This window comes from Strongylocentrotus purpuratus, unplaced genomic scaffold (genome assembly GCF_000002235.5).
Source record: "Strongylocentrotus purpuratus isolate Spur 01 unplaced genomic scaffold, Spur_5.0 spur5_scaffold_10, whole genome shotgun sequence".
Lineage (NCBI taxonomy): Eukaryota > Metazoa > Echinodermata > Echinoidea > Camarodonta > Strongylocentrotidae > Strongylocentrotus > Strongylocentrotus purpuratus.
In genome coordinates, this window is record NW_022145595.1 from 29,456,355 (window position 1) to 29,475,199 (window position 18,845).

Genomic DNA, 18,845 nt, shown 5'->3' on the forward strand with positions numbered 1-18,845 from the left:
AATCAGGATTGGGAATGGATACGGGCAGAGTGTATTTGTTTTTATTTTTCACCACCACACGATGGTAATTGATTGACAGATCGGAGTAGTGTATCGGACTTTAAGTGACAGCTTACGGCTATTATCGCTCAAGAGAGAGGGCACCTTAAGGGATGTAGTCCAATGATTCAAACTTTTTAAAGTGATTTTTGATTGGTCGATGGTATGATTATGTATCTCTCTGACTTTGTCTGCTGTGTAGTTGCAGATGTGATGGTTCCCTATTTTATGCAATGACGAAAGAGCCCTTTTCACTTTTTAAACGTAGAATAACCCCTTTCTAGAGAATGGAAGATGAAAACGCATGATATAGAAGACTACACTTCAAGAGATGCATCTGTGTATAATGTTCACCCACTCTTGTGGGATGTCCATATAAGACCAGCGGAGTTTGCATACATTACCCTGCCTCGATCGCCCCGCCGAAGATGCCTTGCATAACTGCCTCCGATCGCGGGTCCTTTTCGCGAGCTCCCTTTCGCTTTGCACTTCTCGTTTGTGACGTCAGCTCATTAGGGGTGGTCTAGTTCGCTGCTCCCTACCACCAAACACTCCCATTCACATTCAATGCTATCTGGTTTGTGGATCTCACGGTTAGAATAAGCGAATCCGCCAGGTCTCCAGTCGTGTACAGGAAGTAGATATTGTCGATTTGTTGGCACCTTTACCCGTATGCGGGGGGACAACCTCACTTTTCACCGTCGTAGAGAATCCAGTCTTATTACCGGTAAGTACCAAATTCCAGAGCTTCAATCATTTCATAATTCTCATTGCATGAAGCCAAACACCGCCCAGACCCCGAAACAATGTTCGGAAAAAAGGAAATTGATAAATAATGATTGATTTAGTTGACATGATATGATGAATGGAAATTCCTGAACGCTGATTTCCAAAAGTTATAACTGTGCTATCTAAAGTGGATGTTGAAGTAGGGCGAAATTTTCCCGCGGTTTTCGAGGGGCCCTGCGAAGTTCTGTTTATGTTATTAACGAAGACTGGACGGTGTTGTGATAGATTTATCGCCATGGTGATTTGTGAAAATGCTGACTGACCTCCTCACTCATTAATCATTCATTGTGTCACTTATTTCTTAAATCATTCATTCATAGTCCGATCTATATGTCTAGACCAATAAATTGTCTGTTTTGGTTTCATATGATTTAATGGAAATTATTATGCGTCATATTTGTATCACGTCACTCTATTCTCGATTCTCTCAGTTGTTTTTAAAATTGATAAAAGTAAATTTTAGGTTTGTTTTGTTCTTGTAGAACAGCGAGTATCTGATTGCAAATGGAATTACGTTGATGGCGTGTTGGGATTAATGTTGTATTATTCAAGCGAATCGTGTTTTACATTCTCTGTCATGGCTTATCATTGGTTACGTAATACGAAATACCCGAGGTTGCTTTGAATGTCGTTTTGTATTTTTTTACAGAACGACAAAAACTGTTTTATTTATGGCACATTATGTTCATCAGCGGAACTTCAAAATAGATTGCTGGTTATAAATAACGTGATTAATTTTTCATTATTGTTATATTTCAAAATCTATTTGATACATTCCTAACAAATAATGTAATTAAACATATTTTACCGATTAACAATTTCCCCTTTCTTATGCTTAGTAGCAATTAAAACTCGAGAATGGATTCAAGTTGGACCATTGGCCTACTATTTTATAAGATTTGTTAGCCTAATTCATATCAATTTTTAAATTGTTTCTTTTTCACGTATTTTGTATACGTGATTATTTACTACCTCAGTACATTTGTTTATTATTCTTTTTATTATTTCACAAGTTGTTTATGACTTGTTGAGACTTGATTCTTCGTGTCAATATGAATTGATGCTCGTAGATCCCATGTAGGCAAATAGCATGCAGAGATGATCTATGTAACTGTATATAAGTATCATTCCTGACCTTTCATGTTCAACTGTTGTTGATGTACTGGATGCTTGCTTCACGCCCATGCTCTTACACTGCCATTTAAACATCGTATACCACGATGCTCTTTTGATATAACCTTGATACATCATTATTAATCACCGTTGTCATCACCAGTATCATTGCAACAATACCATGACTATCTTTAATCCTCCTCCTGTTTGTTAAAGAATTTTCAGAATTTTAGCCAGCATCGTCTGCATTAACGATGAAAACTATCTTAACCTTCATTTTTACTTCGGCCCATCGTCATCATCATCATCAACATCATCATCAACAACAACACCAGCAACACCATCTTACATCGATAATTACTACCATGACCACCACCACTACCATCAACCATCACCACCACCATGGTCATTATCATCACCACCACTGTTACAACCACCGTCATTACTATATTGCACCATTGCTTGATTAGAGGACGTCTTTTGAGGATGATGCCCCCAAATATGTTTATAATTATGCGGCCTATGCTTGCAGAATTTTGCCACCATCTTCCCCAATCAAGACTGCTGTCATCATAATCATCACCTTAATCTTTCACGACCACCAAACCACAGGAAGGTTCGCTACGATAATATTACCAACACCACAATGATCACAATTGTCATCACCCAATATACCCTGGAATCAATCGAACTACCATTACTAAAATACCCTCATGCTACCCCTTCAAAGGGTGTGAAAGTTTTGTTTTAATACCTGATTGTTATTATGGCATTGCAGACAATATAACTAAGAGAAGACAGACCCGAACTGGAAGTTGAACGTTGAAACATCCATAATTAAGGGTTTAAAGCTTGCAAAGTAACACAATTCATTTAAAAAAAAAAAATTAAATAAATATTTTTTCTTCTCCATAATTGGATTTTAGGGTTCTCTGTTTATTTAAATGTAGCTATCAAATTCTAAACCCCTTAATATGGCATGTTCTATATTTAATAGTGTTAAGGTCATTACAGTAAAATATCCGGTTGCGAAAAGGGCACCACTTATGTATCTAATTATTTGTTCCATATCCTTTATTCTGCCTCATCATTTTATCATCATCAAACCAATCACCATCACCATCAACACCATCGTTATCATAAGATGCAGAAATCACCCATTCCAATGGCCAATGCATGTTATCAATTAACATTTGATATAATAAGTTAAAGAAAATCAAAATGAATGAAATTTCTCTTTCCTGTAGATCAATAAGTAGTACCATCATTTTGTCTTTGAAGCTCAATTCGAAAGTCTCTCAATATGCACTCCACCCCATCAAAAACAGCCCCTCCCCTTCCCCTCTCTCACCCCTACCCCTCCCCTATCCAGTCCGTCATTGAGATGTCATTTCAGATCGCGGCCTTACCCATCTTTAACGTATGACCTTTGATAACAATATCGCTATAAGCTCGGAGAGCGACGTGTAAAATGGTATATATACGACAGGGGAATAGTCTGTGTGAAACGTGATACTATTATACGACACGAGGGGATTTGTTATATGATGTGCTTCTAGGATGACGTTTAGGAATGGTCGTATCCATTTGATATGCTCCTGCTCTAGTTGCTTGCCCTCATCTTATCTCGGAAGAAAAAACATTTCTTATCTATAATCGTTGATGTGATGACGCCTGTATTGCATGGGATGGCAAGATATCATGAGCTTGTACAAAACCAGGCAGAACAAACTATAGGCAATTTGGATAGTCTTGACTGTCACCTATTGCACTATGCGGATATTACAATGATTTATTATATAGTCCAATAATGATTTCTATGGGATATGTAATAAGCTATTGACATTGCTCTTGATTTGATTCCTCCAAAGTTTTTACGACCGTATTGCAGGGGTATATATCTTTGAGTCCTATCCGGGGGACAAGGGAATCAATGAGTGAAATCTTACCTGGTATACCTTTATTTTTAAAACATTTTCTTTTAGGCCGATGACGTCAAAATTATCTTACTTATTGTGAAGCTACTGGGATATTAATACTGCTGCCTGTACAACTTTGAAATAAAAACCAATTATGGACTGCATTAAGAAAAATTGGTCCATAAAAATATGACGCGGGAGGTACTATAAATTGGGGCGAGGAAATTGTTGGCCTAGTAAAAGAATTTCCATACTATTTACTTGGGGCCTATAGTTATCTCAATTGTAACCGATTTTCCAAAAACCATTCATGAAGAAAAGATTTACGTGGAGTGTTGAATTTGTGAAACACAATTAAATTTTGAAACTTTTTGTGTTCATTAAACCCCCCCCCCCCCCCTCCCACTAAAAAGGGACACACGTTTACATAAAGTGATGTGTATCAAATTCCTTTTTATAATATATCCCATGAACACGACTTACATCAATTATGTAAACGGGTCATCCTTAATTTTGGTAAATATTTTACCAAGCATGTCTACATCCTTAGTTGGTGTTGTTCATGGGCCAACAGATCCTGCCGTAGATACATTTTTTAAAATCTATCCATTTGTCTATTTATTTGTATTTCAGTTATTAATCACGGTTAAGGAGCTTGCTATTAGCTAGAAGCTGCTTTTCAGCAAGGCCGTTAACAATAATAAAACTCAACAAGTAAACGAAAACAAAATTTATATACAAAAGAAATCACAAAAATCCATAGTATATTTTTGATGCAATGTATAGTGAAAGAAATGAATGTAAATGTAATAGATGATTTCAATATCAATCTTAGACTACCATGAAAAGGTAAATGTTTTAGTTTATGCCAAATGCGATTGTTTTAAATACTTATATTTAATTAATATTTAAACAAAAGTTTGGACGTCTGTCATCACTCTAGTTGTGTCTTTGTCTTTTTAAGATTTGACAGATATACCTTGTCTAAAATCAATCATACACTAATTGCAAATTAATGGCACTATATCTTCAGGAATTTGTCTGAAATTGCATCAACTGAGTAAATCACAACAATTCTAAAGAAAAGCAGGCTAAACTTGCATCGTTTTGTGATTCCATGAGCTAATAGTAGATATTGAAATGACTACTCAGTAAAAGGCAGTTGTATGTAGTCTATATGATTACTGCGTATTGGATTCTCTTAAATCCTTAGCACACTATGTCGTTCATGTAAATATCATGTCGCGAACCATATGAAAGACCAAACAGTAGATTCCAAAGGCCATACCAATATCAATATAAACGGATGGGACTAACAGCCGTAGGAGACTGTACAACAACGGACAGGAATGCGAGGGATATGGGGGAGGGGACAGTGAGGTGAGGGGGGGGGGGGCACTGCATCATGCAGTCGTATCTACATTATGCTATGGGGGCATACTTTAATGATTGATGCATCGATATACGGTTGTATTTACATAGCGCTGGTGAGGTGATGGAAGGGGGAGGGGAGGGGTAACATGTCTCTTAGAAGCTAGCTTTCCATGTCAGTCTCTCTGAACATTCTTTTCTTTACCAATGGGTAGCAGCATGGGGTAGCTTCGGGGGTAGCTTTCGATGGGGATATACACCTGGGACACTTTAACTGTTATCAAAGCCAGATAGAAACTCTACATAACACTTTGATTCTTGTTGATTCTTATACCAGCGAAATGTATATGGTATACTTCTGTTGCCTACTCGTGTTAGTAATATATTCCATTTTGATGATAAACAATATTCTCAATGGCAGGAGAATTGTCTACAATATGTATATTTCAATGTAGTCAACGGAACCATATCTTGTTTATTTATTATCTGTCCATATTCATATTAGCTACGTATAATGTAAATTGTAAAAATCAATTCACATTATTCTTTGAAATGTTTGATGTTCCATTAGGTATCATCTCGCTAAGATGTGAACATACTTTAAAGAGCTGCTAGAAGAGTTTAATCAACTCGCTTCCAACCTATTTATCACATTATAAACCAATCTCTTCGGGTTTCATAATTATATAGTTATAAACCTCCTGAGCCAATATTTAACCATTTGCTGGTTTACATTTCTCAAAGGACGCAAAACTAAGTAATTTGCGTCTTAATAAGAAGATAAGGGTGTTTGATCTTATCCCTGAAATTTAGCTTTATCTTTACGTTTTTTTTCTTCATTGAGAGGCTCTTTCTGTGGAATACGAGGCAAATTTACGACATGAAACTCCATCGCATGACATTGACAAAACAATTTTTAAAAAACGGAGGAAAGTAGGATATTAACTTTTAAATGTATATGTTTATTTAACTACGGAACTTTTACATTACTCCAATAACGGTTTTAGTGGTGAATCAGACTCCAAAAACATTCACAAGACAGTGCCTGTACCGGAATCTTGAACATTCATTTAAGTCCTTATTAATTAGGGAACATGCCATTTATCCAATTCATTTTATTTAGTTATTGCGATTTAGTTTGATCTAACACTTATCTATTCAAGATGTAAACAAACTATGGTGGACCCCCCCCCCCCTATCTCTCTCTCTCTCTCTGCCTCTCCCCCCTCTCTCTCTCTCTCTCTCTCTCTCTCTCTGTTTTTTTTCTCTCTCTCTCATTCTCTCTCTTTCTCCATATCACTCTATCTCTCTCAACCCCCTCTCTCTCTCTCTCTCTCTCCTTCTCTCTCTTCCTCCATCTCACTCTATCTCTCTCATCCCCCCCTCTCTCTCTCTCTCTCTCTCTCTATGTTCCAACCGAATACCCCTTTCCAACTCTTTATCACAACCTCATACCATACATTCAAACACCATTCTACCTCCCACTCACTCACTCGCTCACCCAGTCACGGCTGCATAATAAAAGATCTGTGAGTACTGGTGATCATTTTTACATCTTGAGAAGATTTACCTTATCCGGTACCCGTCACATTTGCGTCAGTGCGATATTTGATTACCATTCTTGAGAGCTATTCTCGGCGTGTTCGGAGGGAGGTCGAGCCTTCCTAAGTACAGCCCTGTAACTAGGGGCGGTGATCCATCATTAGGAGGGGGAGGTATGAATGTATCCATGGTAGTAAATGCCCCACCGCACATGAATCATAAGGAGGTGTAGTGGTATATTGGTTAAATCATTTGACTCCTGATCCAAGGGTCGAGGGTTCGAATCCCAGCTCGGCACTAATGTCTTTTGGGAGGACATTAATCCACATTTACCATTCCCCAACCAAGTCAAGGTGTAATGGGTACCTGGCATGTTAGGTTAATAATAAAATACAAGAGCAAAATGAATACTGATGTGGCTAAATTGGGTAAATAAGACCCAATTCTAATTATCATAAGTACCGTTTTTAATAGGCCATTTTCGTATTGTAATCAAATTTAATGCACAAATCTTTGTTAAGTGCCTCGTTACAAATTATGTCATTCATCTGTTGCGAATAATTGCATATCAATAGTAACAATGCGAATTGCATAAATTACGTGTTGTTAGTTAGGACAGACCACAACGTTTGTCCTACCTAGCAACAATTAATGTATGCAATCGAAAGATAGGGCTAGGAAGGGTGGCTTGGATCACCATTTTCTCGTATGTCTTGCCCCTCCCCCTTCCCCAGTCAAGGTCTAGATACGCCACTGCTCAAAGATGTATCAAAACCTAGAAATGGCGTTTCCCCTTCTCCCCCTCCCGAAACTTGTATTAACATTTTGCTTTACATTTTGTTTATTGGGGGGGGGGGGGTAAATAGATATATCAAAATGCCCTTCACCCCCATCCGCCCCTTTAAATTTGCAACATTTTTCTCACAGCTCTTGAGGAGCGATGAATGACAAGGTCTTAAGAACCGAATGCGTTTCAAATTAGACACCATCTCAAATTGCTCTCTTGTTTATTTCAAATAAACATTTCTGAATCATCACACCACACGGGCTTTCGACCTACAAATTTCATCTTTGTCCTTAACATTTCTAGTTTAAGGCAGGTCAGTGGCGTATAGAACGGGATGTTACCGGCAAACGCCCCTCAACCTTGTGATGAAAAATCAGTGCAACTTGTAATGGATTTAGCACGCGGGACTGCCAATGTGAATTCCCCCTGTTTAGTAACTCAAGGATATGCTACTAGAGGGTTTCCTAATTCGTAGTTGCCTTTCGATATTCTCCCAGCGCCAATGTTATATTCTCCTCTATGAGATTTCACGCAGCTCGATATGAAGCTATATGATAAACAATTTTCAAAGAGTCGTACACTTGAATTCATCCGATTTGTTGTATAAGCTATTATATCCTGCATAAAAAATTTGTTGGCTTTTGATTGGTTGAGAGCTCGTCACATGACTAGAAATATTTGAACTATTTTTATAAAGTACTATATGAGAGTACTATTTGGGAGTGCTATTTGGGTGATTTTAAAAAAAAAATTAAAAAATTCAAATCTTAATTTAATAAAAAACATTTTAAATCTTTTTAGATAAAATTGCCAATTTTTTCGTTCTAAATTTTGTTTCTTATTCAATTAAAAAAAAAAATTAAAAAAAAATTGTTGATGCAGGATATAAAACAAATATACCATGCCTTCTATTCGAGGTACTGGTTAAAACTATGGGCCTCGGTGACTCACCTCTTGCGCATAGTTTTAACCAGAACCTCTCAAGACGGAGTATATTTGTATACTATAGTATGGTGTGATGAAGTAATGATGATAGTAAAGTTTGTACTATGATATCGAAAAGTATCGTCAAGTTTATTTCTTATATTTTTACTCTGCACCATATAAACCCCTCAAAAAATAAATTTTTGCAGTTCAAGCTTTAGCGTTGATATCTCTCTTTTTACTATATTATACTTGACGTAGATATCATTAAAAAGCCTGTTTATTCCCCTTTACAATGATGGAACATTTGTTATGATTATGTCATCATGGAATGTGCAGTACACCAGTCCTGAATATTATGGAGCCAAGTGAAATGTTGAAAATGCATTGCTATTTCCAATAGGGAATTCTTCATTTGTTGGGAGGATGGATTGTGTTATTGCAACACGTCAAATCAGATAATAATGGTAACAAGAGAGATATCAACGCTTAAACTTGAATTGCAGAATTGTTTGGAGGGGCTTTACATCTTCCCACAACGGACATTGGATCATTCGGTGTTAATTCCATTATAAGTTGTTATCATTTAAATCTCTACATGACTTTCACACGATCACAATTCCTCTTGAAAAATCAGCTCAAACTGTCGAAGCTATTTTGTAATAGCCTTGCCCAATACCCATCACATTTAGAAATGCGCGAGCATTACAATGACTTGCTCCATATTGACCTTACGATAGGATTGGAATACACCAGTTTACAGTTGTGTGCGCCATTTTAAACAAAGCCAATGACCTAGAGGTCATGTATTTATGCGTAAATTAGGATTGCGCCCATGCAAATTTTGATGATATCACTGCCCTACGCGCTGCGTTGTGCGCGCACATCATCATTTGCATGGGCGCAATCTTAATTTACGCATAAATACCAGAGGTCAGAGGTTATTGGCCCCGTTCCGGGGCCAATGACCCGAGGTCAACTGTCTGCGCATGCGCACTGATACAACTGTATACTGGTGTATTGCCCTTGAGTCTATTTTTCGAAAGTAGTTGCCATCGTGTTCGTTGATAAATTACTTAGAAGAGAGATCAGATCACGTTTGGTCCTTAGAATGTTTATTTCCTCCTCCATGCGATATTGAGTTTTTAAACGTCGGGGTAGTAACCAGGTACAGAATAAATGAAAGTGAAAAAGGTCGATTTTACATGTCATATCAGACAAAGTTTATACCATCTGAACTTTAATATCATGTTCAAGTCAGCCAGTAGAACAACAAGTGCAAATCCATATCGCTATTTCGGAATTGAAACCCGATCTATCACCTCCCTTCTGCACCACGTAGCATTCAGAGAACATCTGTTGAAATCATTTTCAGTGCAGATATTATATAGGTCAACGAGTCGCATAGGTCACATAAATAGACATTGGTGCCGACGCCCTTATTTAAAATTAGCGTTATTCATCTACAGCAATATAGATGGGATTGGGCTAAGGCTCCCCTGTCTCTTTTTAGTGGTATACATTTGATTTGAGAGTTTGTTCGTAATGATGTTATAAACGTATGTATTTTAAATCATAGCTTCGCTTGTCCACACAAACATTATAACCCCCACAACCTACCCCATGCCCACCCTAAGTCCTAAAATGAAAAAGATTCAGAAGGGCATGCTCTTGTGGAGAATAGCCCAAAATAAGTACACGGTCGCCCATTTTTTTTACAACTTTGCTTTAGAGGGAAAGAGAATCAGGCTCATTAGGACGAAATGATACATGAGAACGCCAGGCCCTAAGGTGGTGATGCTTGTGGCAAAGGGTCGTATCGTCTTGTTTTACGCCCCCTTCCCCTCTCTCTCTCTCTCTGTCTGTCTCTCCTTCTCATTCTCTCTCTCTCTCTTTCTTTCTCTCTCTCTCTTTCTCTCCCTCTGCCTGTCCACTTTATTCCATTCGATGGGGGCGTAACCCTGTACCCCTGCAGACACGCTACTGAATGAGAGTTCCTTTCCAATAGAAAGACAATTAATAATGCTCTAATGAGACCCGGCGTCCTCTTTATGTTCTATTTCTGGCTGACCCGTGTGGAACGCAGTCAGCGTATTTACACAACCCCTGCTCATGTACGGTATCCATGCTACTGATGAGGTTAGGGATCCCAGTTGACATTACCCCAATATTTGACCGGCTGTTGGTCTGCAGAGGTGATCCGATATAATGTTCCGGTGAATGTAATTGCTCCGGGTTTTATTTTCAGATGTCAGAGATATAGAGTTAATGTTAGGGTTCTAGTTGAGTTTTTAGATTAGGGATGGGTTAGGGTTATGGTGAGTGTTTGATCCAGGATTGAAGTTAAGAATTCGATTGGCGTAGGAGAATATTGACCATGAATTGTCATGGGAACATGTCCTGTCCCTGCGGAAGGAGCAATCGGCATTATGGGGTTGAAAGATTATTCGAATAGTGTGTCCTGCTATCAATTCATTTCTATTTGTCATAATCCTGCTTCAGCCTTTTGGTTCATCAATTTATCTTACTACGTGTCTCTAAGTTTGATGGCGCTCATTTCCTTTTCTGCTTTTATCTGATCGCCGTCCAATCGTCCATAAACGTAGCAGCCAGAATTATTCTGTACAGGAATAGTTGTGTACTTGATAGGATTTATTAAAAAAACAGTTTGGGAAACGCTCATATTTTGGTGTAAATTGATTATTCCTGTTTCATTTCTGTAACACAACACTCAACAAATTATTGTCAATGATATCTAAGTCTACGTCTAACGTCTACGTCTAACGTCTACGTCTAACGTTGTACCGTGGCGTAGCTTGAGTTTAAACATCGAGAACACTAAACGAGTAATCTAAACTTTTATTCCTTTTACCAGTATTTTTAAGCTTTCAGTTTTTTTTTTATAGTACTGTTTACCAATCTCTCACAGTTATTCCTATCTTTCCTTTATCTTTTGCAGATTTCCATAACCCATCTAGATTCCTGTCCGGCTACCCCCCGAGACGCATGCAAGGTGCAGGACAATATCCGGATTGCCTGGATACAGCGTAGATGTATCTATCCCACTTAGATGCTCACGCTAGGAGTATAGAAGAGCTCTCAGGGGAACGTCCAGTTCGTGGTCGGTCTATGTACATTGAGAACCAACAGACCCTTTCAGGAGTCATCGACGATACCAGGATATACACAAGACCCCATCGCAACCCTTTAGCCAGGCGACCCGTTTCTATCCATTTTGGGACCCTTTCGAAGGATATCATGGCGGGGAATTACGTGACCGGGTGGGAACAACCACGCGAGCAAAGCGATGTAGGTCAGCAGATCATCTTCAGTGCAGGGAAGAAGCTTGAGCATCAGCAGTCATACCCACAACGCAGCAATGCTGGTGGGAGGCGTCCTTTCGGTCGTTACGGTAGCCGTCCATCATCTGACAGCACGGAGCTAGTCGGAGGCTCGCCGGCTTACAACCCTAAAGGCAATCGCGCTGCTGATATGTTCAAACGCGCGAAAGAGCACACCGACCAGTTTGCCATTGACGACGAAGCCATCACACCCCAGGCCGTTCAGAAAGCCCGCCACGGCGGTGCTGACGACTACGATCTACCCAAGCAGAAGGCCAAGTCCCAACAGCAGTCTAGACCAGTTGCAAGACCAGCTGCTAGACCAGTCTCTCAACCAGCACCCAAGCCAGCGTCCCCTGCTGCTAGTTACTCCACAGATTATGGAGCACCTCAACAGAGTCGACAGCAACAGCAACAGCAACAACAGCAGGCTCAGCGCCAACAACAACCACAAAGGCAACAGCAGCAACAACAACCGGCACGTCAACCAGCTCAACAACAGTCCTTTGCAAACACCTACGGCCAAACGGGTAACGGACCCAAGTATAACGCAAAGACGCGCCAGCACGCAAACCAACAACAACCAGCTACAGGCTGCACCTGGGGCAAGGATAATGTCTCTAAAAAATTCCACTCAGGGGTGCAGCCTTATGAAGACAGCTACAACCGGAGCGCCCAGGGTTGGAGCTCACAGTACAGAGATACCCTGTCTGATGAAGATATTGATGTCTACGACCCTTTCGCACCTAGGAAGAGTCCTAACTACAAGGCGGCACCCAAGGTCAACATCAACAGGAGCGTCAAAACAAGGCAGACCACAGAGTTCAGCGATTTCAACAAGCGTGCTAAAGGCTGGAACCCGATAGGTCTGGATGAGGAGGATGCAGAAGCACTCTACAGCGCCAACCGTCAACCATTGTCCACCCTATCATCGGCCTTTGAGGAACCAAGACCACAGTACGGAGGTGGTCAACAAAGAGCAGCCCAGGCCAGGTCCTCTCAAGCACGACCGGCCCAACAGCGGCAGCAGCAGCAGCGGAGGCCACCCCAGCAACAGCAGCAACAGAGGCCACCCCAGCAACAACAAAGGATGTCTTCCACTGCTCCCTATGCGGCGGGTTCCGGAGGCTGGGGTGGAATGTTGGAGTCTGATGACTTATGACTCGTACCTCATACCACCAAGATGCAGCAGTCCCCGGTATCTCCTGGATCAGGTAGTCATGGTAGTGGTGGTGGTGGTAGTGCCGATGGGAAGCAACACATGGGTAATAACGTGTTACGGCGGGGTCCAGTTGGGGGAAGGGCGGGGCGACAACAAACACAGCCACAGGGTGCGCTAGTTAGGCATATGAGTTGGCCTGGGTACAACCCAGCCCAACAGAACCCCCTTTCACTTAAAATTTCTTTGGGCGTAACGCCGTCGGGTGTTAACCGAATTTCAATCAACATGTAGAAATAGCACGCGTAGTATTTTGAGTATATAAATTAATTTCCTCATGTCTTAGTTGTAGTGTGTCGAGTATCTCGTGTTCCCTATGTCTAAATTCAATGAAATTCTTCAAGGATGTGAAGCGAAAAACTGAAGATGGTGGAAACTTTATCTTCTTTAATAAATTCGAATATTTAATACAAGCGAAAGCAAGTTTGCTTCTCCATGCATGCAATACTTCGTGTGTTTACAGCATGTTTAAATTAGATTTCGTTGGCAATTTGATGTAAATAGTGTTTGCTGTAAAAGTTATTTGGTTTGGGGAAACAGTTTTAGAGATTTATTTTACACGTTTCCTCTACCGAGTTTCAACTTAGTCCATCATTTAGACTTATCAAACGGAACTGTCAAAATGCAGATAGAAGAATAAAGAACAGACTAAACCAGTGAGAGAGAGAGAGAGAGAGAGAGAGAGAGAGAGAGAGAGAGAGAGAGAGAGAGGGTGAAAGTTACATTAGAGCTAGAGAAAGAAGGGGAGGGGTGAGAGAGAAAAGTGTCGGCATGGATGGGGAGGTTAAAATGGTTTTCAAAAAATAAGTGTTGTACATAGAAAATGTAAATATCTCAGAGCAACATATCGACTATCGCATGTGAGATATAGGATTGCAAAAAAGACACAGAACTAGGCCCAGACTTTATGCACTTCTTGAAATCTTATCTAGATAATAATTAAATATTATACAGTCAATAAAACCGTTAGCATGAACTTACGTAGATTATAATCACGTATTGTTTTTGTCTGTTGTATATTGAATATATGTAGCGTCCATTACGACTAATAAGCCGCTTATGGATTGATATATTTCTTCATGAATATTTAGAGAAAAATTATTACCATGCACCGAGAACATTTGCCTTTACCCTTTTTAGATGCATGCCGTGAGATTTTCACGCTAAATCACGCCAAAATAGTAATTGAATAGTGATTACTGATGTTATCATACCCACCTTAGTTCATCATGGTTTAACAACATCATGTGTGCTTTCAACGCGCTGTCTTCACATCTTGTAAATATTATCGATTTTCAACTTTAAAGACGAACTCAAAGAAACTTAAATGAAATTTATTGTGTGAAAATTCTCTAGAGAGGATGAGAGAGAGAGAGAGAGAGAGAGAGAGAGATAAAGAGAAAAAAAGAGAGAGAGAGAGAGTAAAATTGTAAAAGGAAAAATTACTTTTCCCGATTTGTGTTTGATTTGTGTGTGAGCTACTGCGATGTAGATACAAAAGTAGTTCTGATTTTTGTCATCGTCATTAAACCATACTTATTTGGAGATTTTGAAAAAAAAACCTTCTTTTCATTTTATTTGAAGATTTTTTTTTCGGATTAGTTGTTTGCAATGCGCTGGAGACAGTTTGCTGCCATTGAAATGATTGGAATGGTGAAAATGTTTGTTTCTATTCTGTAGTTGTGGAAGTAAATAGTAATCTCATTTTTTTTTTTGTTGCTTTATCTTACATCGAATAACGCCATCCTCATCGTTGTATTCTTCAAGTCTTTGTTTGTGTGATATTTCATTAACGTCACCTTGGCAACGTTCCTGTGCAGTTCCCATTTTATCATTTTATTTTTGATTTAATTATTTTTTATTTAAAAATTTTGAAGCCAAATTTTCGCCGAAAATATTTACAATTAAACCCTCCATTCGACTCATTTAGATTACCATAGAATAAATATAACATTGAAGCACAGGCGGGTTAGTTGTTTAGATTAATTTAAATATATATTTTCTATGCTAAATGATTTAAAAGCTATGTAATTTATTCTTACTTTGAGAACAAACCCTGTCAAAAGCATATGACGTGAAACATTGCAATATCGAATTTATTTTTGAAACTTTGCAAGGCGCGAAGGATGAATGCTAGTATTGCATTTCATCTGAAGGGCCTTTTTATCATGCTGGTTGGAAGAACTTCATGCAATAACCCATCATCGTTTTTCTCTTACATTTCATGAAGCAGTTGATAGGAATTGGTTTGGAATCGTTACTACTTCAGTTTGAAGGAAGAGAACAATGAAAGAGATCATTAAGATCTGCTTGCCGAGTAAATCGAGGTTCTTACAGCAGAATGAATAAAGCTGTGATTAAATGAGGACGGTTATCTGCTCATGCATTGTGTTACCAAGATCTCTTTAGCACAATGCTCTATATTATTTTTTTTCAGCAACAGCTAATAAAGAAAAAGAAAAAGAAGATTTATATTTCTGTGTTTTGCCTTTTTTTTTTTGTTGCCTTGTTGTTGATGCAGAATGTAATTCGTAAGGCCAAGTGTTTTTTTTTCGAGATTGAAACAATCACGACACTTATACCCTTATATTCCTTATCAAGGTTGATTTTTTTTTTCATGATTAAGAACACGATATATCTGCCATCTTGGAAAGGCAGATGCATTACACAAGAGAAGGAGAGAGAGAGAGAGAGAGAGAGAGAGAGAGAGAGAGTTAGAGATAGAGAGGAGACTAAGGCAAAAAAGGGAGAAGGAAAGAGAGAAATAAAGAGATATAGAAAGTGAGAGAGAGAGAGAGAGAGAGAGAGAGAGAGAGAAGGAGAGAAAAGGAGAATAGAGTGGGAGTGAGAGAATATCGAAAGAAGGGGGCTACAATGGAAGAGAGAGGATGAGAGTATGAGAGTATGGCAGAAAGAGAGAGAGAGAGAGAGAGGGGGGAGAGAGAGATAGAGAGAGAGAGAGAGAGAGAGAGAGAGAGAAGGAGAGAGAGAGAGAGAGGCGGAGACTAAGGCAAAGAAAGTGAGAATGAAAGGGAGAAATAAAGAGAGAGAGATAGAAAGTGTGAGAGAGAGAGAGGGAGAGAGGCGGAGACTAAGGCAAAGAAAGTGAGAATGAAAGAGAGATAGAAAGTGTGAGAGAGAGAGAGAGAGAGAGAGAGAGAGAGAGAGAGAGAGAGATAGAGAGAGAGAGAGAGAGAGAGAGAGAAGGAGAGAGAAAGGGAGAAAAGGATAATAGAGAGAGAGTGAGAGAATATCGAAAGAAGGGGGCTACAAAGGAAGAGAGAAGGTGAGAGGACGAGAGTATGGCAGAAAGATAGAGAGAGAGAGAAAGAGAGAGTGAGAGAGAGAGAGAGTGAGAGAGAGAAGGAAAGAGACAAGGAGAATAGAGTGGGAGTGAGATAATGTCGAAAGAAGGGGGCTACAATGTACACTGTTAAATTGAAAAATTCAAACTGATTGCAAACTTCTCCAATACCCCCATGTGGGTGACATGAGAATGAATTGCCATTGTCATTGTCAGGCGTTTCTAAGCGCACAGTTTTCATGAAGTTAGTGAGAAAAAAATTGCATTCACTTTGCGTTACGATTTTCCTCACTACCGTCACTTCGTGAAAACAAGGACGAGATGGTTCTGTCTAACTCAGTATAATTATTTAATTATTCAATTATAATTATAAAGTCAATTTAAAAAGTCCTTGATCAAGGAAATGTTTCTTGAAAAGGTAACAACGTTGTCGACCTTGCAAATCAAATCACCATCTGCTGGGGTGTTTCACAAAGCCTTTTTTCAATAACAAATGACAACAATTAGTGATAATTCTGCTGATGACCAATCAGAAGCAAGGATTTCAGTAGCTTATACAAAAACTGTTATTTGTCACTGATGACATGTTTTGTGAAACACCCCTGTGTATGACATCATGATTACCCACAGTATCAAGCTGTCTCCAAATAATAGTCTATGTTTTAAAAATTGTAAACAGAATGACTTGATCCAAGCTCGGAGTCCACACTGAGAGCAAAGGCTTAGTCAAGATTTCGTCGTGAGAACAGAAAGACTAGTTTAGACAAGAGCAAGGATTACAAACAAAAGCGGTAAGCACAGATTAATCTCTTTGAAATACGTCATCAAAATCTATTGTAACACGACATTGTCGTTTGTCTTGGATGACTTTTCAAGAGAAATAAAAACGAAAAAAATGAACATTAATGTCTAGATCAATGTTATACGCCCGTCTAGAAGTTGTAGCGGGACCCCTCTTTTTTGCACTCGACTTGGTGCTTGTGTTTTTCTCATCTTGTAATGGTAATGTATTGTTACTGAACATAATGGTATATATTATTTTATCTTATCAGCAAGTTTTGATAATAGCAAATTATTTGTATATGTTTTTGTAATTTTAGTGCATGTAAAAGCACATTTAGATGTATAACATGTAACATGCAACGTGGTATTAGTAAGTGATCCGAACTGCCACATAATAGCGATTTGATTGGATATTATGTGAATCAGAGGATCATATTTAAAGTATTTCTTCAATTAATGAAGAGCACTTATTTGTTTTACTACTCCCCTCGTTCTAATCTCTGTAGATTCTCTTTCAGAAGGCCTCGATCCATCTAACCTCATGGCAACCATGTCATTGACATTCCTTTTGGTTTTGGGGTTGATTTCTTTACGGCCATCTTCGGCTCAAAATGGGGCAACTTCGGAGATGGTAAACCGAACGCAATCTAGTACGACCACATCTACGGAAACAATGGTATCATCAGTGACAGCAACACCGAAGATGGAAAACAAAACGCAGTCTAGTAGTACCACTTTTGCGCATACAATGATATCTTCGACCACCTCTGCACAGATGACGGATAGGCAAATTGAGGGCACCACTGCTACAGAAGAGGCGACAGGAGCTATTAATGATGTCTTAGAGAAACTGTCTGTGTCTCCCACCTTGATAACAATGACTCAGCCAGCATAAGTGTGTGTGTGTGTGTGTTGGGGGGGGGGGGGGGGGTAAGAGGACATATTTTATTTCTTTTTTGTCCCAAAATTTGAACATTTTGCCGATCGATATTTCGTTTCGTTGGGGGGGGGGGTGGGGGTAAGTCAGCTTTTTGGGGCCATCCATTACCACAATTTTTTTATTTTTTATTTAAAAGAAAATCAAAGGGGGGGGGGGTTCCTCAAAAACATACACATAACAAATTTAAAGGGAGGTTCAACCCCCCCCCCCCCCCTGCGTACGCGCCTGGATAGTGTGATAAACAACTCTGAGTACATTAGTTGATTTAAGGGACACAACTGGTAATCGTCTCCAACCCGATCTGATGTTTTCCTCAGCTACACAAAAAAGTATATTCGTTTGTAATGAAATATCCATCTCCTTCAAGATTTAGGTCAGGTCTTTCATTTGTCATTCATGAATTTTGTATCATTGAACAACAAATTAAATGGGAAGAATTTTTATTGCAAATTTATCACCCTTTAAGATAAATCTTGGCGAATTCGACAGACACCTCTTAACAAATCTTAACATTCTTACGCCCAGATTTTTTTCGCCAAATATTTTTTTCGGGGATCCCGCCATTTTGTAGGTATGGAAGAGATCGCGTTGGTGGAGATATTGTTAAAACATAATTAGCCAGATTGCAATCTAACACCCGCCTCTTTCTGTCTCTATACATGCGTCTCACTATGAGTGTGCTCCACCTTTCAGCTCTTTACTCTATTCAATGTATAAACATCATATTACATTCACATACCTCCATCATTTAACATCATGATCATAGCGCACTTG

The 18,845-nt window shown here is 39.1% G+C and overlaps 1 protein-coding gene across 1 annotated transcript; it reads left to right on the top strand.

The window, feature by feature from the left end:
- Positions 1–588: 588 nt before the first annotated feature.
- Positions 589–13,404, top strand: LOC100888701 (ras-interacting protein RIP3). The gene is made up of 2 exons (XM_003724322.3): positions 589–766; positions 11,444–13,404. Exon 2 carries the CDS (start codon positions 11,536–11,538, stop codon positions 12,985–12,987), a length of 1,452 nt encoding a protein of 483 aa, XP_003724370.1. The 5' UTR covers positions 589–766; positions 11,444–11,535; the 3' UTR covers positions 12,988–13,404.
- The last annotated feature ends 5,441 nt before the right edge of the window (positions 13,405–18,845 follow it).